The following is a 25,576-nucleotide window of genomic DNA, read 5'->3' as shown; positions in this document are numbered from 1 at the left end:
ATGCAAGAAACCACTTTACAAAATAAAATGCAATATTATTGCCATTCCATTATTACAGAGAATTGGACAGATTATCCTACCCTCTGGTAACTGGCTACTTAGCTCATTCAAGACAAAATACAACACTGTCCCTTTAAGACACAAAAAAAGCCCTTTACCTGGCTAGTTTTTCAAAGATGTCTAGAAATGTATATGTTTTGTGCTCTTGTAGGAAGCAATCACTCCCACTATTGCTGACTACAAATTATCTATAACTGGGCTATAACTCACTAACTAGCAAAGAATTTGAACAAAATGTGCACACGTGGCTACATGCAGATCTTGCTTCGATCTCAAAACAAGTGCATCTACTCACAACCGCTCATGCTGTAAACACAGTCCAGTTCAAAGTAAATGGCACAGATCCATATATGGCAATGGTCTATTTGCATATAGACCTACTGCAGTTCTGATTGTTTATGTCGCACCGGTCTGTGTAGAGTACGGGCGTGTCAATCTAATAGAAACCTACTCCGATGTGTTCTGCCTACAACAAAATCTCTTGCATAGTTAATTTTGTGTCAGTGTGTTGCATTTAAAGTGGCTAATATTGCTTTATTTTGATCACAATTGCCACAGTATAGGGAAACGTTGATTGTGTCACCAACCAGCGAGGCAGACGCGCTTTTTCAGTTCAGTGATTTTAATCTGGGTGGTAAATTAGTTCAATCGCAGTCACAACACAAACTATGAGTGGGTGTGTGCTTGAGAGAAAGAAGAGAGGATCGGTGAGGAAGAGAGAGAGAGATCGACATCAGAGAGGATGTGATAGATGGAGAGACTTCTCTATCATATCCTCTCTGATGTCGATCTCTCTCTCTTCCTCACCGATCCTTCCTTCTTTCTCTCAAGCACACACCCACTCACAGTGTGTAGTGACTGCTGTTTAACTCATATACCATCCAGATTAAAATCACTGAACTGAAGAGAGATGCGTCTGCCTCGCTGTCTCGCTTCTCTTTCCACTGTCTCCATCTCTACCCTCTCCCTTTTATTTATTCTATAAGTGGAAGTGTGTGAAGTAAAGCCAGCGTGTGAAGCCGGAGTTAATGAAAAATGTGCAGCAACAGGTTGGATGTATTCACTAGTCATTGCATGTGGGAAAGGGCAGGTGGATGGATGAAACACTTCCCAGTCGAGATGGGGATATTCATGACAGAGAACACGCACCTTTGACGTGACAATTCAGTTGACGGGACTCTAAGGACTGGTTTCCTGGACACAGATTAAACCTAGGCCGGGATTCAATCCAAGCCGCTTTATAGAGCAGAACATTGAACTTTACTTTTGAAGGGGAAAATGCCTTTAAAAGGCGCCTCTGAAACGAAATCCCAGCCTAAGTGTAGTCCTGAACTGAAAAGCATGTTCATTGGAGATTCTGTGTCAAGTAAATCGGACCAAAGAGTGTATATTTCTTTCAGATGCCCCAAAACATCATATTGTCGACTGTATTGCTAATGAACGCCACTGTTACTGTGTATGAATCCCAAGTCAACCCCTAGCCCTTTCCATGAGGCACCAGTGTAGATGTGAGAGGATTGGATAGGTGTGACGGATGTCACTGTGCTTGCATAGTCATACTGTGGGCCTACCACTTCCTATCACACCAGTATATAAAAATCGTATATAAAAATATATATAAAAATCGTCTTCTTCGGTTGCGACACTCACTACCGAGTTCCAAACTGCCTCTGGAAGCAACGTCAGCACAAGAACTGTTCGTCGGGAGCTTCATGAAATGGGTTTCCATGGCCGAGCAGCCGCACACAAGCATAAGATCACCACGCACAATGCCAAGCATCAGCTGGAGTCGTGTAAAGCTCAATGCAATTGGACTCTGGAGCAGTGGAAACGCGTTCTCTAGAGTGATGAATCACACTTCACCATCTGGCAGTCCTGCGGACAAATCTGGATTTGGCAGATGTCAGAAGAACGCTACCTGCCCCAATGCATAGTGCCAATTGTAAAGTTTGGTGGAGGAGGAATAATGGTCTGGAGCTGTTTTTCATGCTTTGGGCTAGGCCCTTTAGTTCCAGTGAAGAGAAATCTTAACGCAACAGCATACAATGACATTCTAGATGATTCTGAACTTCCAACTTTATGTCAAAAGTTTGGGGAAGGCCCTTTCCTGTTTCAGCTTGACAATGCCCCTGTGCACAAAGCGAGGTCCATATAGAAATGGTTTGTCGAGATGGGTGTGGAAGAACTTGACTTGCCTGCACAGAGCCTTTACCTCAACTCCCTCGAACACCGTTGGGATGAATTGGAACGCTGACTGCGAGCCAGGCCTAATCGTCCAACATCAGTGCCCGACCTCACTAATGCTCTTGTGGCTAAATGGAAGCAAGTCCCCGCAGCAATGTTCCAACATCTAGTGGAAAGCCTTCCCAGAGTAGTGGAGGCTGTTTTAGCAGCAAAGGGGGATCAACTCCATATTAATGCCCATGACTTTGGAATGAGATGTTTGATGTTCCACATACTTTTGGTCATGTAGTGTATATACGCATTCACACACAGGAGAACATGTGCAAACACACACACACAACATTGGACAATGCATTTGCAAACAGACACACAAAAATACACAATGTAGGCCTACACACACACACACACACACACACACACACACACACAATGCAACCAGTCAAGCACACTGCAGAGATCCTTCTTTCGATTGCAGACAACGCTAGCTTCCATGCAGATAGAATGCACCTATGCATCCATGGTGACCGGAGAATGTTCATCTTTTCCCAGGTGAGCAAAGAGGGTTTTGCTCGATTGTGTTTTTTGAGCACGGTATTTTCTGAGAGGTTGAGAGAAAATAAAGAGAGATTTACTGCATAAATGAAAAGTTTACTTACCCATGAACTCGATGCCCAGTTCACCCGCTACTCCATCCAAGGACACAGCGAATAAGAGAGGGAGAGAGAAAGAGATGAACACAGTGAGAGAGAGGGATGGAGACAGAGAGAAGGAATAGATTAAGAAAAAGTGAGGGAGAGCGATGTACAGAGAGAGGAGATGGGAAGAGGGAGAAGAAGAGGTGGAGAGAAAGAGTGGGAAGACAATACAGCGTTATTGAACAGCATTTTATATGAAACACAGTCATAACCCTCACTCAGGCTTTACCCACTGGAGCACTGCAGCTACATTACTAGAACCTGGACTTTGGTTGACTTGCCTCCCTAAAATCCCTTTTATTTTTTGTTGAATATTTTTTTTCAAACATAGAAATTAATACTAGAATTGAGACAGACCTAAAATGCCTTTCATGTTTCAAGTCCAGACAATACGAAAGCTTTCTTACTAATACTAGTACCTATGTTGTAGTGATAATTGTTCGCTCACCACCTCTCTGACCCCAACCTTATGTTCATTTCAATATTCTACTTTGTTATCCCAGTTATTCTGCTCACAAGACTGTCAGTAAAGACAGACACACGCACAAAGACAGATGTAGGCTTAAACACACACACACACACACACCGTGTGCGCCTTTCTCCATGCATTAAAGCATTTTTCCAGAATCCCAGAGCTGGGGCGATAGATAAAGAGGAGCACTCGTGTTCCCTTCATCCTGACGTGGGCCCCCTCCTCCTCCCTTTTGACGTCACTGTAATATAATCTAATTTAAATTAAAATAAAACCCTCACACTTAATTCCTTAACTGACAGAGGTGGTCTGGGTTTGACAATAGAACGCGGCTTGCAGGTCCTGGTGACAGATTATTTGGTGGCCACAGTCAAGAAAGAAGGGAGAAGCAAAACTCCCTGACAGCGTGAAAACCGTATGTTAGGAGATGCATTTTGACAGTATCATGGCAAATGTGTCAATGTCATACGAGTCATAATCCTATAATATACGTTTGTTTCACAGAAAACTAAAAGTATGTTACAACCCTTTATAAAGGGTACTCAAGGGTACCTTCATGTAAAGTGTAACAAAAATGTAAAATGCCCAAACGATTAAAAGACACTGGATATATAGGCAGGCAAACTGAATGAGTCAGTATTAGCTGCCAGTGGTGCTCCCATTTAGTTTAAAGTGGTCTCCAGAGAATGCCATGAATCTGAATGAGATAAAAGAGGGAGAAATGGTAGTGACAGGGGTAGGCATGATTGCAGTTTTTAGCTCTGCCATTGACAATCGTGAGAGGTGGTTGTGACATTTGAGACAAATTCTTTAATATTGTGGTGGAAAAACTTTTGACAGGCCCGGAACAGTCTCTTATTGATGCTGCCAGTTTAGTATTGCCGATTCACGCGTACCCACCGATTTCCCAACATTTATCTCCTTTAATCGCTCTACTGTCATCGCCTGCACAGATGATGTCATTAAGCACTGATGCACATCTGTTCCTCTGGCATCACCGAGATAGGTCTGGAAAATGTGTACAGTCATGAAGCAAAGCCCCCCATCCTTTGCTCTGGCATCTCAAGGCACCCTTGGGAGGTATTTGTGCCATCATTTGAAACCTTGAGTAACCATGGAGAATATGAGGAGGCCATGCTCCACGTCTCTAGTCGTTTGGGGGTGATTACGAAGAACAAATCTGTGCCGCTGGGGAAATAATAGCAGGAGTGAATCAAATCTTAATCCTTCCTTTAGTTGGTGGTGAGAGGGAGCCTGGTTCTGGCTACCGCTAGCTGCTGCTGCTTACACAGCCCTAATACCTTGACAGATAAATACCCTAATTAGAGGCCCGCTTTCTCTCCAAGCGAGCCAGTCATGAAAGCTTTCGCGTTGTTATTATGGGGTATATGTGTAAATTGTTGAGGAACATTTTTTATTTAATCCATTACGGAATAAGGCTGTAACGTAACAAAATGTGGAAAAAGGGAAGGTGTCTGAATACTTTCTGAATGCACTGTATCCTGCTCTTTAACAGTTTACAGTTTACAGACACTAGACCAACTGTAAAAACGAACCATGATACACAGTCAAATTAGTTCAGAGAGTACGACCGGGAGAGGTAGGTGAGGCCAAATGTAAGATTGTAGCCATTCTGATAGATGTGTGGCAGAAGAGGTAGGACAGCGAGACCAAAGTCCAGCATTTATATATGCCCTCCAAAGAAAGGTAGGTGGACCAAGATTCAAAGGTCATGTTGTACTGGGATATGTTTCGGGTTGCCTCTGAGAATAACATACACAGACACAGTGACTGAGATGTACAGTCGTGGCCAAAAGTTTTGAGAATGACACAAATATTAATTTCCACAAAGTTTGCTGCTTCAGTGTCTTTAGATATTTTTGTCAGATGTTACTATGGAACACTGAAGTATAATTACAAGCATTTCATAAGTGTCAAAGGCTTTTATTGACAATTACATGAAGTTGATGCAAAGAGTCAATATTTGCATTGTTGACCCTTCTTTTTCAAGACCTCTGTAATCCGCCCTGGCATGCTGTCAATTAACTTCTGGGCCACATCCTGACTGATGGCAGCCCATTCTTGCATAATCAATGCTTGGAGTTTGTCAGAATTTGTGGGTTTTTGTTTGTCCACCCGCCTTTTGAGGATTGTCCACAAGTTCTCAATGGGATTAAGGTCTGGGGAGTTTCCTGGCCATGGATCCAAAATATTGATGTTTTGTTCCCACTTAGTTATCACTTTTGCCTTATGCCAAGGTGCTCCATCATGCTGGAAAAGGTATTGTTCGTCACCAAACTGTTCCTGGATGGTTGGGAGAAGTTGCTCCCGGAGGATGTGTTTGTACTATTGTTTATTCATGGCTGTGTTCTTAGGCAAAATTGTGAGTGAGCCTACTCCCTTGGCTGAGAAGCAACCCCACACATGAATGGTCTCAGCATACTTTACTGTTGGCATGACACAGGACTGATGGTAGCGCTCACCTTGTCTTCTCTGGACAAGCTTTTTTCCGGATGCCCCAAACAATCGGAAAGGGGATTAATCAGAGAAAATGACTTTACCCCAGTCCTCAGCAGTCCAATCCCTGTACCTTTTGCAGAATATCAGTCTGTTCTTTGCTGCCCTTCTTGACACCAGGGCATCCTCCAAAAGTCTTCGCCTCACTGTGCGTGCAGATGCACTCACACCTGCCTGCTGCCATTCCTGAGCAAGCTCTGTACTGGTGGTGCCCCGATCCCGCAGCTGAATCAACTTTAGGAGACGGTCCTGGCACTTGCTGGACTTTCTTGGGCGCCCTGAAGCCTTCTTCACAACAATTAAACCGCTCTCCTTGAAGTTCTTGATGATCCGTTAAATAGTTGATTCAGGTGCAATCTTACTGGCAGCAATATCCTTGCCTGTGAAGCCCTTTTTGTGCAAAGCAATGATGACGGCACGTGTTTCCTTGCAGGTAACCATGTTTGACAGAGGAAGAACAGTGATTCCAAGCACCACCCTTCTTTCGAAGCTTCCAGTCTGTTGTTCGAACTCAATCAGCATGACAGAGTGATCTCCAGCCTTGTCCTCATCAACACTCACACCTGTGTTAACGAGAGAATCACTGACATGATGTCAGCTGGTCCTTTTGTGGCAGGGCTGAAATGCAGTGGAAATGTTTTGGGGGGATTCAGTTAATTGGCATGGCAAAGAGGGACTTTGCAATTAATTGCAATTCATCTGATCACTCTTCATAACATTCTGGAGTATATGCAAATCGCCATCATACAAACATAGGTAGCAGACTTTGTGAAAATGTATATTTGTGTCATTCTCAAAACTTTTGGCCACGACTGTATAGGGCATCCAAACTCAACTGGCGGATCACGGTCTGGGCCCGGACCCAGAGAATGATCAATCCAGACCAGACAACATCGCATTTTATTATATAAAAGTCAATACATTATTTTTAGACACCTTAAAAAAAATCTACCCGGCGCAGCGGCCTCTTTAACTCAGCAACCCTTCTTTCTCACTCTCTCTCTCTCTCGAAGTAACGCCCACCTATACTAGTGCCCCGTATCACCCAATCACATTAATCCAAATAACCTCAGCGGAACCTTGGGACAAGCAGGCAGAAAGAAACAGAAATATTTGACCTCGGTTCAACTGTAAATATCACAGATAGAAGGAGCTTTGTTACCACTATCTTTGTTAATATGGCTTGTTAAAAAAATAAAAAGTTGACTCTGAAAACCGTATATTCAAAGACGAGTGGACGGAACAGTACTTATTCATTCTCCCCTCAACTAGCACAAATCTAATGTGCTTGATATGCAGTGAGTCCGTAGCTCTCATGAAAAGTGCCAATGTTAAGCGCCATTATGACACCAGGCATAGTCAATTCAATCAGACATATCCTCTGAACACAGAGGTGAGAACAAACAAGATTAACCAACTCACATCCCAATATGAGAGGTCCACCAAAGTCCTTGTCAATTACCTGACAGCCCAACAACATGCAATGGAGTGTTTACTGAGGATAGCTTGGGTTTTGGGAAAACACAAAAAAACATTTTCAGATGCTGAGATGGTAAAATAATGCATGTGCAAAGTTACTGACATCTTGCTTGAAGGTAAAAAAAAAAGATGAGCTCAGAGAAAAGATCAAACAGATCCCACTGTCAGATTCCACAGCAATGAGGAGAAATTAAATATTAGCTGAAGATTTAATTTCAAAACTTGATGAGGCCATTCAGAATGCACCATGCATTTCATTAGCTATGGATGAATCAACAGATAACACTGATAATGCTCAGCTTCTGGTGTTTTTCAGATTTTTTAACTAAACAAAGAAGGAATTCTGTGAGTGGCTGTTGGTCTTAACAAATCTATAATGACACACACGGGGACAGGATATCCATGAGGCAATCAAAGGGATGCTGACAAAAAGGGGGATAGATCTCAAGTCACTGGTCTCCATCACCACAGATGGAGATCCAGCCATGATAGGCAGAAGGAGGGGACTGGTTTCACATTTGAAAGAGGACCACCCTTACCTGACATTATATCACTGCATCATCCATCAATCTGTCCTGTGTGCCAGTCTGGGAAAATAGTATTCGGAGGTCATGACGAGGATGATGAAACTGATACACTTTGGTGCATAGAAAAGGCCTGGTGCAGAGCGAGGGGGTTCAACTGTGTTCTCTGTACCCAGAGAGAGGGCAACATCATGACACTGGATTGACATATTCATATCTCCCTATACCAGTCTGCTGCCCCCACTTGCTTCAAGATTACCACCATTGTTACTGTACCCAAGAAACCAAAGGTAACTGAACAAAATAACTATCGCCCCGTAGTGCTCACATCTGTCATCATGAAGTGCTTTGAGAGGCTAGTTAAGGATCATGTCACCTCCACCTTACCTAGACACCCTAGACACCCTAGACAACTTAAATAGACACCCTAGACCCAGTTCAATTTCCCATCTGGACAAGCAGAATACCTATGTAAGAATGCTGTTCATTGACTATAGCTCAGCCTTCAACACCATAGTACCCTCCAAGCTCATCATTAAGCTCAGGCCCTAGATCTGAACCCCGTCCTGTGCAACTGGGTCCTGGACTTCCTGACAGGCCACCCCCAGGTGGTGAAGGTAGGAAACAACACCTCCGCTACGCTAAACCTCAACACAGGGTCCCCACAAGGTGCGTGCTCAGCCCCCTCCTGTACTCCCTGTTCACCCATGACTGTGTGGCCACGCATGCCTCCAACTCAATCATCAAGTTTGCAAACGACACAACAGTAGTAGGCCTGATTAGCAACAATGACGAGACAGCCTACATGGAGGAGGTGAGGGACCTGGCGGAGTGGTGCTAGAAAAATAACCTCAACGTCAACAAAACAAAGGAGCTGTTTGTGGGCTTCAGGGAGACAGCAGAGGGAGCACGCCCCTATCCACATCGGCGGGACCACAGTAGAGAAGGTGAAAAGCTTCAAGTTCCAGTGTACACATCACTGACTATCTAAAATGGTCCACCCACAGACAGTGTGGTGAAGAAGACATGGTGAATAAGACGCAACAACGCCTCTTTATCCTCAGGAGGCTGAGGGTCTTATGTGCCAAGCCAAATTTCTTCAGCCTTCTAAGGCTGAAGAGGTGCTGTTTGTTCCTTCTTCACCACACTATCTGTGTGGGTGGACCATTTCAGATTGTCAGTGATGTGTACGCTGGGGAACTTGAAACTTTTGACCTTCTCCACTGCGGCCACGTCTGTGTAGGGTTATTAAAGTTGGATGGGGATGGGGGTTGGAAGAGATTTGGGGGATGGGTGAGGGTTTGTTAGAAGTTAGTAGGGCTCTTTTTAAATGTTCTTAGCAGTACAGGATTAGGTAGGAGGGTTTAGTTTTTCTTAGTGTTTTTTTCTCCATTTAATATGTAAGCTGTGATTGACTACACAGTACAGTAGGCGGCAGCCTTTTGACTGTTTATATTTTTGGTGTATCTGCCTACCAGAGGAAGTGGGCACTTTGAGTCATGAAGCTCGGGGTCAACCTGTGGTGTGCTTTGTTATCTGGAACAGAGTGCCGCTAAAAGGGGTGATCAGAGGGGTAACGTTGAGTGTAGCGGTGGATCAAATTAAAAGGAATATTCCTAGTGTTTGTGATTCCCGCTGTTTGGTGAGACGTACTGTAGACTTGGCAGCAATGGTGAGACTGAGAATACCATATCTGTTTTGTTGAGCTTTGACACAGAATTTGTTCCTGATAAGGTCAGGTTAGGTTGTATTTGCTATTCTGTGAGGGCCTATGTTCTGAACCCGTTTCAGTGCTTCAGGCACCACGGATTCGGACATGTTGCAGCAGGGAGATCCCATGATGTGAGAAATGTGCAGCAGTGCATAGTCAGAGGGAGTGTAGAGTTGGGATAGAGAAAGCACTGTGTGTCAACTGTGGGGCTGCCCATACACCAGAGGATCCGAAGTGCCATGTGAGAGAGACAGGTTGAGATTGCCAGAGTTCGAGTGGGGAAGAAAGTGTACTATGCTGAGGTAGTGAAGAGAGTAGAGGATAGCCCAATGGTGAATGAGACGATTGGGAGGCCCTCAGTGAGTAGGCCTGTAGAGAGAGAGACAGAGAGGATGAGTTTTAGATTTATTGTGTTTTTTTGCTGTGATTAACTCCACTGCATTGATGGAGCGTAAAATCACAGAAAATAGATGTGGTAGTTGCAGCAGAGAAATATTTGGGTGTGAGAGATTTTTGTGCAGAACATCTACAGGAAGTTTTGAGAGAAGGGGTTCCGTACTCCCAGACCGATAGCCTGGTGTAGGATCGTTTACAGAGACAAAGTAGTGGGATGGGGTGGTGGGTTTTGGGGGATTATGTATAGGTGTAGGCAGTGGCAAACCATGACTATAGGACCTAGGCCTTCAGAGGGACTAAAAATCTTCCAATACGTTGTATCAAACTCAAAAATCAAGAAAATAACAGAAAACATAGTATAGTAGGGAGACCGGAGGGGGTTCCAGTTCGTGCACCATCTGTGGCCAAAGAGGGCACACTGCCGGTCGGTGCCGGGTTGGTCCCTCTGGGAGTTGAGGCAGCAGGCAGGGCACTCAGGCGTCACCCCAGGTGAGTCTGCACCACTCTCATCCATAGTCCTCTGTTGTCCAACTGTTTGTATCTGTTTGTTTTCCTGATTTTTCCCCGCATTCCCAGCATAATGCGCTCGTCGATTCAGGCGTAGCTGGGAATTTTATTGACAGAGCGCTCGCTCTTAGTTCAGCGATCCCCAATATTCCTGTGGTTAGACCTTTCCCAGTACACGCTCTGGATAGTCAACCATTGGGGTCCGGGCTAATCAGGGAAGCCACTATCTCCCTGGCCATGGTGACACAGGGGAGTCATGAGGAGAGAATCAGTCTCTTTCTCATTGACTCTCCTGTGTTTCAGGGGTGGAGATGGAGAGTGACCACATTTCAGCCGTGCGTAATTGGAAGACTCCCACCACGGTAAAGGAGGTGCAGCGGTTTCTAGGGTTTGCCAATTACTACCGGAGGTTTATCCGGGGTTTTGATCAGGTAGCGGCTCCCATTACCTCACTGCTGAAGGGGGGCCCGGTACGTTTGCAGTGGTTGGCTGAGGCGGACAGGGCTTTTGGTTACCTAAGGGCTCTGTTTACCTCGGCTCCCGTGCTGGCCCATCCGGATCCCTCTTTGGAGTTCACAGTGGAGGTGGACGCGTCCGAGGCTGGGATAGGAGCCGTGCTCTCTCAAGCATGCCACCAAAGCTCCGCCCCTGTGCCTTCTTCTCGAGGAAGCTCAGCCCGGCGGAGCGAAACTATGATGTGGGGAACCGGGAGTTGTTGGCTGTTGTCAAGGCGTTGAAGGCGTGGAGACATTGGCTTGAGGGGGCTAAAAACCCTTTTCTCATCTGGACTGACCACTGCAACCTGGAGTACATTTTTATTTATTTTTTTATTTTACCGTTATTTTACCAGGTAAATTGACTGAGAACACATTCTCATTTACAGCAACGACCTGGGGAATAGTTTCAGGGGAGAGGGGGATGAATGAGCCAATTGTAAGCTGGGGATGATTGGGTGGCCGTGATGATATGAGGGCCAGATTGGGAATTTAGCAAGGACACTGGGGTTAACACCCCTACTCTTACAATAAGTGCAATGGGATCTTTAATGACCTCAAAGAGTCAGGACACCCGTTTAATTAACGTCCCATCCGAAAGACAGCACCCTACACATATCCGGGCAGCGAGGAGACTGAATCCTCGTCAGGCAAGGTGGGCCGTGCTGTGCCAGAAAGCCAGCGCAGACCATCACCGCAGTGAGGTCCGGGTCTCTCTCTCGACCCGAAACCTGCCCCTCCGCCTGCCCTGCCGGAAGCTGGGGCCGTGGTTTGTGAGGCCATTTAAAGTCCTGAGGAGACTGAACGAGGTTAGTTACAGGTTACAGCTTCCCCCGATTACCGTATTAACCCCTCGTTCCATGTGTCTCTCCTCAGGACGGTGGTGGCTGGCCCGCTCTCGGCGTCTGAGGTGCGGGAGGTTCCTCTGCCGAGGGGGCCCCGCCGTATTCCGTTCGCTCCATACTGGATTCAAGGCGCCGGGCGAGGGGCCTTCAGTACCTCGTGGAGTGGGAGGGGTACGGTCCGGAGGAGAGATGCTGGGTTCCGGTGGAGGATGTGTTGGACCCTTCACTGCTGCAGGAGTTCCACCGTCGCCGTCCCGATCGCCCTGCACCGCGCCCTCCGGGTCGTCCACGAGGCCGGTGTCAGCGCGCTGCTGAAACCGTGCGTCAAGGGGGGGTACTGTCACGACTCCAGCCGAAGTCGGTCCCTCTCCTTGTTCAGGCGGTGTTTGGCGGTCGATGTCACTGGTCTTCTAGCCATCGCCGCTCCACCTGTCATTTTCCATTTGTTTTGTCTTGTTTTCCCACACACCGGGTTTACATCCCCTCATTACTCTACATGTATATTATCCTCTGTTCCCCCCATGTCTGCGTGTGGTATTGTTCGTTTCGTTACATGTGTGACGCTTCAGGCTGGTTTTGCACCGGGTAATATTGTAACCCGTGGTTTTGGTATTTGTTACCATTCTGTGTAAATGTGTGCGTTATCACTTGTTCCCTTGGGCCGGAGTATGTTGACGCAGTTGCGTTTGGCTGTTTTCCTCTGCCTGATTAAAGTGTACCTGTTCACTCATCTCTGCTCTCCTACACCTGACTTCCTTCGACCAGTTGCGCACACTCTGACAACTTTATTGTCCTTAAGCCATTTTGCCACAACTTTGGAAGTATGCTTGGGGTCATTATCCATTTGGAAGACCCAGTTGCGACCAAGCTTTAACTTCCTGACTGATGTCTTGAGATGTTGCTTCAATATATCCACATAATTTTCCATCCTCATGATGTCATCTATTTTATGAATTGCACCAGTCCCTCTTGCAGCAAAGCACCCCCACAACATAATGCTGACACCCCTGTGCTTCACGGTTGGGATGGTGTTCTTCGGCTTGCAAGCCTCCCCCCTTTTCCTCCAAACAAAACGATGGTCATTATGGCCAAACAGTTATATATTTGTTTCATCAGACCAGAGGAATCGATCTTTGTCCCCATGCGCAGTTGCAAACCATAGTCTGGCTTTTTTTATGGCTGTTTTGGAGCAGTGGCTTCTTCCTTGCTGAGCAGCCTTTCAGGTTATGTCGATATATGACTGGTTTTACTGTGGATATAGATACTTTTGTACCTGTTTCCTCCAGCATCTTCACAAGGTCCTTTGCTGTAGTTCTGGGATTGATTTGCACTTTTCGCACCAAAATACGTTCATCTCTAGGAGACAGAACGCGTCTCCTTCCTGAGCGGTATGATTGCTGCTTGGTCCCATGGTGTTTATACTTGCATACCATTGTTTGTACAGATGAACCGAAAGATGAACCAGACTTGTGGAGGTCTACAATTTTTTTTCTGAAGTCTGGCTGATTTCTTTTGATTTTCCCATGATGTCAAGCAAAGAGGCACTGAGTTTGAAGGTAGGTCTTGAAATACATCCACAGGTACACCTCCAATTGACTCAAATTATGTCAATTAGCCTATCAGAAGCTTCTAAAGCCATGACATAATTTTCTGGAATTTTCCAAACTGTTTAAAGGCACAGTCAACTTAATGTATGCAAACTTCTGACCCACTGGAATTGTGATACAGTGAATTATAAATAATATAATCTGTCTTTAAACAATTGTTGGAAAAATGACTTGTGTCATGCACAAAGTAGATGTCTTAACTGACTTTCCAAAACTATTATTTGTTAACAAGAAATTTGTGGAGTGGTTGAAAAACTAGTTTTAATGACTCCAACCTAAGTGTATGTAAACCTCCGACTCCAACTGTATCTTGCACAACATCTGCATACAAAACAGGATGCCACATCCCAATATACCTGACATTCCACCAGCTGTACCTGACCAGGATGTTGCCGCTGACCACAATGCCACTGGGCGATGCAATGCCGGCCTACAAGCAAGGAATGACCTCATAAGGAGGAGATTCACATGACAAAAAAGAAGGTTGTTATGATATCGAAACAGATTTATTTTAAAATATTCATCTTCAAGTCTTCTTCGCTTCTCCATGAAAAACTTCTCCTTCTCCAGTGCTAGTTTCTCCTTCTCCAGGGCTAATCTCTCGCCTTCCAACTTCAGCAGCTCCTCCTGCACCTTGTGCAGGGCCGTGAGCACCCCCAGGAGCGTCCTCTGGAGAGCCACCATCTCCTCCACACCAGCAAGCCTCCTTGCCCGGGGTGGCACTGGCTCGTCCATTGGGGTGTCATGATGGATAAAGATCAGAGATAGGCACATCTCCTTTGTCTTCAGTAATGATCTGTGGAGAAAATACAATGAATCTGTTTTGGGAATTATATGTGTTGTAGGCCTATTATAGAATAATAATAAACTTATTAAATGAGAAATCAAACAAACTCCTACCTCTGCTTGTTCTTCTGTCATATAATCATGATGATCCATGGCTCCTGCATCCGGGCACAGGGGCATATGGATGAGGTCTAGTGCTATTTCTGGAAGGTCAAACACATCGTGTCAGCATGACAACAATGTTTCAAGAGCTGTAGGCTTGATATGATGAGAGAAGTAAACAAGCGTAACGTTAGCTGCACGACTGGATACTTTTGTAACCATGAAAGTTTTCTTGCGCCACTGCCTCAGACACAGTTGGCTACCAGACATTTAAATACAGCAAGAAAATGAATTAAACCTGCATTATCTAGTTAGCTAGTAATTAACAATATATTACAATATTCTAGAAGTGTTATATAGCTAGTTAGCTTGTCAATTTGCAAAAAAACCTTGGCTAACTTAGCTAAGTTCAACGTCGCGTTAGTTATGTTTGGCTAATTAGCTACCTAGCTAACTTACCGGTCATGCTGTCCGAGTCAATGTCCAACCGCAGTCCCTCTACACATTCTCCTCCAGCTGGTCCACAAGAATGGTCGTAGCGTATCTGTGAATCCAGCCCCTGCTCTTTAAAGTAACTAACTTTGGCCTTCTGGATAGCCTGAGAGCACTGAATTATAATTTGCCTGAAAGACAGCCAGTCAGCCTGAGTATTTCTGTGCCGCGCTTTTCGCTAAATGATGTTCTTGAGGTGAAGTAACTCTGAAAGATCACGGTCGAACCTGGGGCTGAGCCTATTTTTAATTCAAATTTTCTTTATGGGGCTGTGCTTGTTAACAATACCACTGAAAATATCAAAAAAGAAGGTCCAAGCATCTTTGACAGAGGGGATCAAGTTGATTCTATACCAATTTACAGAGGCCAGGTCATGAAGGAAGGCTTGCTCATTCAAGTTTTTTAGCAAGCGTCTATGACAAATCATGACAGGTTGTTTAACTGAGCAGCCATTTATGAACACAGGCTGTAAAACAGTGATCAGTTTGGTCATTACAGAAAACACCAGACTGATATCTATCACAATTATTTGTGAGGATAACATCAAGGAGAGTAGCCTTGTCTGGGTGTATGGAGTCATACCTTGTGGGATTGGTAATAATCTGAGAGTGTTTTAGGGAGTCCCGTTGTTTTAAGACTTGGTCAGGAAGTTTAAGCATGTCCCAGTTTAGGTCACCTAGCAGGACAAATTCAGACATTGTGTAAGGGGCCAGAAGAGAACTTAAGGCAGGCAGGGTACATACCGATGCTAATGGAGGACGATAACACCCAGCAACAGGCAACAAAGAGCCATTTGAAAGCGTAATGCTTAAAACCAGCAAATCAAATTGTTTGGGGACAGACTTGGCGGAGACAACTGAGCACTGAAGGTGTTTTTATTTTTTATGACACTTGAATGTGCATCAGATGGCAACAAGATCATAATGTACAGCAATTTAATCAGGTAACATGAATACAAAGCCGATAAGAGGTGGTTAGAATAGGATGGGAGGCCAAGAGTTAGTGTAACAAATAGAGAGTCAGAGTCGCAAGTGTGGGAACAAACATTGTCTGTCCCACGGTCGGGTAAGTTAGTAAGTTCATAGTCAACAAAGCGCTCAGGAGTGAAGGAGCAAATAGCATAAAGCACAAGAAAAAATTTAATGGCTTGGGGTTAGCCATTTTAAGTTCAAAGAGTCAATCATCCCAACAAAACAACTTGAGACAGTAGCTCTCTATGAGTCCAGTAGGCTATACAATTCTGAGATCAAATAAATAAATAGTAGGCCTAGTTAATAAAAGCATTTCTGAGTAAAGCTCACATAACAAGCTTCATGAGTTAATTAGCCTACATAAAATTCAGATCAGTCCAAAGTCTGCGGTGTCTGTGTATGTGCATGTGTGCTGGAGGCGAGTGAAAGCTCGGGAGAGAGGGGAGAGTTTTGCTGGCTATACCAGAGAGGGGGATACAGGCCACGGCAAACGGGGAGGAGATTGACGGGTGGGATCCAAGCAGCAGTGCTGCAGGCAACAGGAGAAGTAGTCACATCCGATTGGGAGAAGCTTTTTCAGGAGGCTAAGTAGGAGAGGCAGTGTTCAACCTTACCAGACGTGTGTAGTGGAGCAGATAAAAACACCCGAAGCAAAATGCTTTGTGAAAAAACGTGGTAAAGTTGGCTTGAGATTCGAACAGCTCATTGCCAGCTACAGTGAGGGAAAAAAGTATTTGATCCCCTGCTGATTTTGTACGTTTGCCCACTGCCAAAAAAATGATCAGTCTATAATTTTAATGGTAGGTTTATTTGAACAGTGAGAGACAGAATAACAACCAAAAAAATCCAGAAAAACGCATGTCAAAAATGTTATAAATTGATTTGCATTTTAATGAGGGAAATAAGTATTTGACCCCCTCTCAATCAGAAAGATTTCTGGCTCCCAGGTGTCTTTTATACAGGTAACGAGCTGAGATTAGGAGCACACTCTTAAAGGGAGTGCTCCTAATCTCAGTTTGTTACCTGTTGTCGTGACGTTGTATTAGTTAATGTGACGACTGTTGCTCATCGAATGATTAACGGTTTATAATTGCGTGATTAAATGAATTAAGCAATGAATCAAGCAATTATTAACTCATTAACCTGGGGCACCATGGGAACATTGTTTTGATTGAGTTTCTATTTCCCAAATTAACTCAAAGGATATCAGAATATCGATTACAACAGTCGCTAAATTAATCAATTTCCTCTACAGTCTCATAATCTGAACGTCGTATAATCCGGGAATCTGCACGGACCCGGGCTTTACCACTGAATTTACCACACCAATCTTAGTTGATTATTTATTTACTAGCAAGCTAAAATGATGATAAAAATACACATACACAAAACACAGTCTAGCTATTGATTAGGACTTAGTATAACGGGCCAACACACTATGGCGCTTGTTACCCAAAATGGGGATTTTAAAGAGAGAGAAATAAAGGAAGTACACGAGAGAAATATACATTTGGGTTCATTTGTCAGCCATGCTTATTTCAAATTAGCCTTGCCCCGAACTGCCGCTCTTATGGGTCAGAATATAATGATGTAATTACGTGTTGGAGGTCTCAGGTGGGAAGCTCCGCGTGGGTCGTTTAGGCTTCTAAATGACGCACTTCTCCGGCGCAACTCTCTGGTTGTCCTCACGATGTCAGTGTCCTTCCTGGCTAAGTGGTCTGATCCTCACCCTTGATCTGAAAGGGGTCTTCTGAGGACAGACAGCTCTGTAGCTCAGAGCTCACAGCTTTGGCCCGAATGGTGTCGATACCACGATTCAATGGAGAGTGGAGGCTGGGTGGTTCGGCTTGAATTCACCCGCTTAGACACAGCTACTCGTCCGTAGCTCGTGTAGAAAAAGATTTCTTTGTCTTCAACCTTGTGTTTCGTTTTGGGGTTCGTCGACTTTGTTAGACCTTAGCTGCAGCTTGGGGTCAATTAGTCTCCTATGTTAATTCTTCACTCTCCTGTCTTATACCCTCGGGTCAGAAGTGGGTGTAACCGCCTTTAGAGCAATTCTCTGGGCGGACCAAGTAAAGGGGGCAAGGCTTTGGCTCTAGAAAATATCCAATTTTAGACACTAACTTCACATTTCATCTTTACCAAAACATTCTGTTTGATTTGGATATTTTCTACACAACGTACAATGTATAAACATCAGGCATATACTGGGAAAACTCTTAAAGGTACAATGTTTTCATAATAACGTCATCTCTTAACCTTTAAAAACGATACAAAAGTTACATACATTTTAATATTCCACCTCTCGTCATGACCACCATTGTGGCTGACGGAAACCATTGTTCCAAAGTCCCTTTATTGCATGTTTAATGTTCTGAGGCCAGTTCTCCATTGTTAGGACAAAGGAATTTCTCTGTGGCCTAAGTTTTATTATGGGCGTGAGGTGTCATAAAACCCCCACATCTTCAGACCCCTAGATCTCTCCTCCTCTGTTGGGGGTTTGGGAGATAATCTGTAGGGTGGTGGTCTCCTGTACCCTGACCTGATCAGGACAGTCATGACAGTCCCCCTCTGGTAGGTTCAACTTGGAATGATTCTGCATGTTGCAACCCACCATAAGAATGACCATCGGATGTCCTGGTCTGTGGATCATCAGAGCAGCCCCCCCCCCCTTTGGTGGTTCCCCCTGGTAGGCTTTCCGCAAGCTGTGGATCACCACCAGAATGGATCAAGGAGGTCTGGCAGTGGCTCTGTGTTCCGGCCCGTCGTCCGGTTATCCCGGTTAGTGGACCTAGGCAGTAACTTGGCAGACGTTAATAACGCACAACAGTCATGCAATACATCATTACATTTCCTCCCCAAACGAGCGGCGTCTTGGCTCTAAGGCTTCCTAAGTGTCAAAGGTAATGAAACGAAAAATTGGAATAAAAACATAAAAGTATACAAAATATGTCTACCACACCTTAATCATCTAATATGGACTATGTTCTATATATGTCCAAGGTCTTGGCTAAATAGCTCTATCATGGCATTGTTTCTAATGTCATGTCTAGGGTGATCCTACTTGCAGGTGGGTAGTTAAGGCACTTGGAAAACTTGGCCCCTGAAGGCCAAAGCTTACATTAGGGACATTACTGGGCTGACCTAGCGAGTTCGGGAGAGGAGGCTGGGACTGGGCCCTGTAAGAGGGTTTCCGGATCCATTGCCAACTTTCCAAAAATCGGGATCGCTTCCGTCCCACGGGTGATCCTAGTATAAGACCTCATTAGGTCTTCCATTGCACGTGTGCGCCTGTGTACGTAGTAGGTGCACACGCCAAGGGAAATGAGACCAAGGATCATGGTAACAGTCAGGATACTGTCCGGCACCGTCCAAGAGCGGGCGACAGACCAATCTTTTGGTCTGTAGTCAGTCGGGTCGACTAACAGTGCCTCATCCAGTACGCTAAGATCAACAGTCATGGGTCCCTCGTACTGGATTTGGTATTGAATGGCTTGTGGTAACTCAAGGGAACGTTTAGCAAAAGCGTCCGGCATTTCAATCTCTGTGTCTATCCGGTCGTCGGGAAGGTGGTATAGAGCGAGGTCGTCTACGTGAATAATCGCCCCCTCTGGTACCGTAACAAAAACAGTCTGGTTGGGGAGGTTCAATTGGGTGATGGAGTCATGGCGTTCGTAAGTCATAGTGGCGGACGCGAACGGTGTGTTGACCAACCATCGGTTCCCTACCACCTCCACTTGTGTGGTGGTGGCCCCATCCCTGGCTGTTAGTTTAGCTCTACAGCGTTCTTCGCTGGTGATAGCTTTAATACCACAAAGACGCTCAGTGTTATCCCTGACAAATGGTTTGCTAGGACAAAGGTAGTGGACATCTTTGGTTAGAGTACACATTAGCAGGTTAGGGGTGAGATAGAAATCTGGGTTGTTTTCCTGGTAAGCTACAACTGGGGGCGTGGAAATCTTTACGTGGGTACTGTCGCGCCAAAATCCTACATTGAGAACCGTTTTCAATCTATAGATATTCTCCAGTTCAACAACCGACAGCGTCAGTAGAAAACCCACTTCATTACGATCAACATCAACGTGTATTGGGATGGCCGACCACAGACTATAGGCCAAATGTGATTGTAACGGCCTTAGTGTGGTTGAAGTAGCTGTCAATATGTTGTGCACCATTGAGAGGGGCACTAGATATGAGGGGATTCTATTCATGGCCAAGTGGTCCATAGAAGAGCTAACTTCACGGAGAAAATCCTCCAGTAACAATCGAACCAATTGGACATGGGCATAGTCATGGTTCATGACCTCTGCTAGCTTTCCTACAGACAGGATAGTTTTGTTCAGGAGAGTAGCGTGTGTGTTGACCACCAGAATAGTGTCCTGGAGAGACTTTCCCACATGTTGCAACCTAAGGGCCTGTGCCTTCATCTGCTGCTGGATAAGTGGCATCTCTTCAGTAATCTCCCTAACATTCCTCTTGACTGTGGCTAGACTGACTGCGTTGACGGCAGTGGTACCTAGGGCAAATAGTGACCCTACGGCTGCCCCTATCGATAGTAGCGCCCCGACGAATCGTTTTTCTCGCCTGGGCTCAGCTAGTTCTGACTGGGTTACTGTGAACTTTTGGAGTTGGGCCAACATATGGGCAGTGTCTAGCTGGGCGTGCTTAATTGCCTGGCTGGTCCAGTCAGCCCCGGCCCAACTCAAATGCGCCGCAGGTGGAATGTGTTGGCAGTACACATTCTCTGCATCTAGGCGGACATATACCCTCTGCGTGTGTACTCTGCAGTTAGTTATGAGGAGTCCTGGATCGTCGCGGAGAACGATTCCCGTAGGGGGTCCGTTCGTGATTACGTCTGCTGGGTTGGTTTTGACCAGGGCGCAGAGTGTCAGGATCATCCAAAGGAACTCCATCCTACAGAAACGCATAATCAGAGATTGTTGGATTATTTCAGTTATTTGTATTCGTAAACAAAAATTGTTTTGACAACTATTTTTCTGTTTTTCTTATTTTTAATCAGTACAGCGCAGGACGATATCACTAGTGACAACAGATGTATATCTGGTAGCTGGGAAGAGAATAAAAGATATTAGGTGCAACTTACTGGTCTCCTGGAAGGGATCAGCTGAGGGTACTTAAGAATTTTCTTAGTACCTCTGGTTTTTTGCTAGGGTTTTTATCTATTCGGTGCTGGCTATCACCCCTTCTATTCCCATGGGGGGAGTGTACAACTTGATTTCTTTCCGGTGGACCCACTTTAATGTGGCGTTTTGTCGACCTTTGCTGATTTTGATCTGGTAAGCTACAGGTGATAGCTTCACCACAATCTCGTGTGGCCCCGTCCAGTTGGGCAGGAACTTTGTTGCGACGCCCGCGGGTTTGGTGTATATGTAGTACCACACCTTATCTCCGACCTCGAACACCTGGTGTGAGGCTTTTTTGTCGTAATAGGTCTTGTCACCTTCTGCACTTCTTTCCAATTGTCCTTGAGCGTACGCAAAGGTAGTCTGGAGATGGTTCCGCAAGTCGGTCACGTATTGATGAGCCGTGTAGGCGGTGGCTGCGGCGACAAGTCGTGTGAACCTGCCAAAGCCAGTTCGGACACTGGGTGGTTGACAGGATCCGACAGGAATGCCATCAACGTGGCGACGGACTCATCTTGGTGTTGCATTGCTACCAGGTCGCCATTCATGAATGAATGCGTTAGCAACACATTATGTTTGTGCGACGACATTTTCCGTGGTGCTACATGGCTACGCATTACCGCAGACACCATAGCTTCCTCAGTGGGTTTTTCGTCTCGAGCAGCAAACACCTAAGGGGTGCTGTGAATTGCACCAGATTTCGCCATGCTGTCAGCATGGTCGTTGCCAAGTTTGTCACGACCAGGTGATTTGGAGTGTCCCTTGACTTTCTTCCAATACACCTGTATGTCGTGTTTGGTGATGAGGTCATCACAAGCTAGAATGAGCGCTTTGTTTTTCACCTCTTTACCACTTGAAGTAGTCATGTGCTTTTGTTTCCAAAACGGCAAGTGGCATAAGAAGGTGAGTCTCGCGTAGTTTGAGTCGGTGCAGATCGCCAGTTCTGCCAATTCGTTTTTCACCGCTGTTTGCAGGGTGATCAACACGCCAGCCACTTCTGCAAACTGGCTGGTCTTGTTGCCAAGCTGAAATTGAAGTGGTTTGCACGGAATGTCGTTGTGCCATACCAATCCCACCCCAGCTTGCAAGTGGTCTAGATGGCGGTAAGAACAGCCATCTACAAATGCCATCGGCATGTCGAGACACACCTTCTCTTCGAAATAGTGATGGTTCGAAGGCAATGGCGGAGCGATGTCACGCGGGGGTGGTCCGGAGTCGGTTTCATCTTCACCACAGTGTTGACACACCGCCAAAGCACTGCCCAAAGGCAGGTTCTTTGCTTTTGCGTAGTTGATTACTACATCATGGCTCTGCAGCGTCATGAGCCAAGCCGCTATCCTGCTGTTGTGTACAGCACCCTCACGGATTCGTTGGCTTTTCAGAAAAGTCACAGGCTGGTGACATGTTTCTATGATCACCTTTTGTCCGCCGACATAACTGGTGAAGTGTTTGATCGCCCAGACTGTCGACAGCAGCGCTTTTTCGCAGTCTGAGTATTTGTGTTCGGCGGGGTTGAGTGTTTTGCTCGCGTAAGCAACCACACGTTTGTCTTGGTCGTATTTTTGGTACAACCCAGCGCTAAGGCAGTGCTCTGAGAAACCGGCTTCCAAAAAGAATGTCTTTGTTGGGGTATACCAGGCAGGGTGCCTCGCAAAGCAGGTTTTTCAAGGAAGCCACCGCTTCGTTGTGAGTGACATCCCAAACGAATGGGGTGTCTTTCTGAAGAAGGTGAGTCAACGGTTTTGACAAGTCGGCGTAGTTTTCGATGAATTGACGGGAGTAATTACATACTCCCAAGAAGCTGCGCACCTCGTGAAGGTTTGTAGGTATTTTGATGTTGCGGACTGCTTGGATTCGGTTAGACTGTGGCAGGATGCCCTCGGCACCCACCAGAAGCCCAACGTAGTTTACCTTGGTCCTGCACCATTGTCCTTTCATGATGGCCAACTTAGCCCCTGCAGTCCCGAGTTGGGTGAGAACGTGGTCCATTTCATTGAGGTGATGTGACCAAGTCTCACTTCTCATGAGAACGTCGTCCACGTAAATTATCGTCCCCCTAGAGGCTGCGTCTGGCATCGCCTTGTGCAGGAAGATGTTGAACTCTGAGGGGGAGTTCGCATACCCGAATGGGCAACGATTGAACGTGAAGAGCTTGTTCGAGAAAGAGAAAGCCAACTTGTGTTGGTCACGCGGGTCGACTGTCATGGTCCAGAAACCATTTGCCACGTCGACTGTGGAGAAGTACTTGGCGTTTGCCACCTTTGGCAACTCTTGGTCGAGCTGTGTCATTGGCCAACGAGACAACGGAACCAGTTTGTTGATTTGTCTATAGTCAATGGTAAGATGCCATTTACCCGTTGGTTTCAGAACGGGCCACACGGGAGCGCTGTACGTACTGTTACATTCCCTGATTATCCGTTTAGCTAATAAGGAATCGATAATCTCTTGTACTGCTGCGTATGCTGCGAGCGGGATTTTGTATTGTCTAACGAACGTAGGAGTTGCTCCGGGTGGCGTAGGAATACGCACCACATGGATACCCGTAACCCCGCAATCCAGCGAGTCTGTCGACCAGATCTCACTGTGTTTGTTAAACAATTCTCTCAACTGATGCCGTTCAGTGTCATTGACAAGAGCATCAGCCTCCGACAGTAGTTGTATTACCTGTGCATGGAAACCAGGATATGGTTCGGCGACATTGTACAGGTCTTCATCGGGTGGTGACGGCATGTCACCTTTGGAAGAGTCATCGGTTGTTTCCTCACAAGAGTGTACTTCGCATGCAGGAGGAGACGCAATATCATCCTCCGTGACGTTGGAGTATATTAACAGGTTGCTGTCAGGATCGACATCCAGCCGGAATGCCGATGTGTCGTCCAGTGGCAATACAGGAGTTAGTGCTATTGCTTTTGACTGACAAGTAAACAGCGTACCTCCCTCGCCATCTAGGTCTAGGGAGGACGGAAGAGGCCCAATCACAGGAACAACTAGTTCAAAATCATGGAAGGCGTAATCGATCAATGTTCCTAGCTGAGTGTGCCGAGGAATGGAAATATCCGCTTGAGTCAGATTTTGTACCAGGAGGTAAGTGGATCTAGCGGTTAGTTCCAACAGTGGGTTGCCATTGATAGTTAGCCCCAAGTCGAATAGTTTTGGGGAGGGTTGGAAGAACGCAGTGGTGCCTTCCATCCGGTATCCGGGCGCCAGGTTCAGTCTTACAGAAACCTCTGTGGTTCTTGCCGGTATCAACATGGCGGACTCAGTTATCGTCTTGCAAGCTTCAGGAATAGTCTGCCCGGAAGCCATTCACACCGGGTCGAAAGACAAGGCATGTTGGTTTGGCTGCGCCAAAGACCAAAGAACTTGGTGTATGGTATCAAGTTTAACACCCAATCTTACCAAAATGTCCGCTCCCACATAGACTGTATGTGGGAGGTCCGCGACAACCAGTAGGTAGTGGGATAATTCCTTGGTTCCAATGCGGATCGATAGCGCACACACCCCTATTGCGGTGAGTGTTGTCTGGGGAGTCGTTCCCAGTGGAAATCTAAATGTTTTCGGCACAAGGGGATGGCAGTTAGCCGTTTTCTAAATTTCGTTGAACGTTTCCAAACTGATTGCGGATTTTTCTGACCAGGTGGCCAGCCTGGTATCCTCAGCCATAGTGCCGTTTAGGCACACGCCCCCTATCAGAGGAGGGCGGTAAGTGTCGGCTGGTGAATCACCCAAGCCGCACAAGAAAACCACATGTTCGGTTAAGTTCCGAGTCGAACTCACATTGTCATTTGCCACAAATGGCGGGCTCATGGCCAAGTTCACAGGGTTTGCGTCAGATGCTGACGTCGGACCCACGTCGTTGCACAATGTATGGCAGGTAGCCTTGGAAGAATGCGGCGAAGTCAACGGAGTTGGCATAGGTATTTGTGACCAGATTTGATTGGTTTTCCAATCCATTAGTGGTACCAAACGGTCAATTAAATCACTCCCAATCAGCATTCGTTCGTTTTCGATGCTAGTCACATACACGGGGTGTATCAGTGACACGCTTTCGAAGTTGAGTTTAAGTAGGAGACGTTTGGTTAGGGGCGAGGTAGCTTGAGTGAAACCTCGAAGATTCGTATCGCAATGTTCCGTTTTCAACCAACGTTTTGTTGGGTCCACTGCCCTTTTTAGTTCATCCAGCAAGGTTTCGGATATGAGGGAAATTGTTGAACCCGAATCTATCAGAGCGTGACAGGTCACACAGTCCTCCAGGACTGTTCTAAGGTATGGCCTGTTCGAGTTGGTTTTTCTCGTCATATCCCCAACAAAATGGAGTGGGTTGGGAGAACGGAGCGGTTTGTAATCTGCGTCGATTTCCAAGACAGATAAGTCACCTACGTGACCCAGTGGGTCCTCTATCGGAATGGTAGAGGAATCATCTGTTACAAAGCTGCTTATCTCGTGCATCTCCACCTCCGTGTCCCAGTCTGTAGACAAAACCTGCGGGCTTGTGTCTAGAACGGGCGGTACCTGGACAGGGATTTGAGTGGGGGCGGGGGTAATGGAAATGTTTGCGTCCTCTTGAATTGCATGAATTTCGGCGGACTC

The 25,576-nt window shown here is 46.0% G+C and overlaps 1 protein-coding gene across 1 annotated transcript in view; it reads right to left on the bottom strand.

Moving 5' to 3' along the window:
• The window catches only part of nrg3b (neuregulin 3b), a 428,509-nt gene that overhangs the window by 76,407 nt on the left and 326,526 nt on the right, over positions 1 to 25,576 (bottom strand). The window contains exon 4 of the mRNA XM_029714064.1: positions 2,901 to 2,927. Within this exon, the coding sequence (XP_029569924.1) occupies positions 2,901 to 2,927 (27 nt within the window). The remainder of the gene's footprint in view (positions 1 to 2,900; positions 2,928 to 25,576) is intronic.

The sequence above is a fragment of the Salmo trutta genome, chromosome 2, assembly GCF_901001165.1.
Source record: "Salmo trutta chromosome 2, fSalTru1.1, whole genome shotgun sequence".
Classification (NCBI taxonomy): Eukaryota; Metazoa; Chordata; class Actinopteri; order Salmoniformes; family Salmonidae; genus Salmo; species Salmo trutta.
Note: the sequence above shows the minus strand (reverse complement) of the source record. Positions and strands in the feature narration are given on the sequence as shown.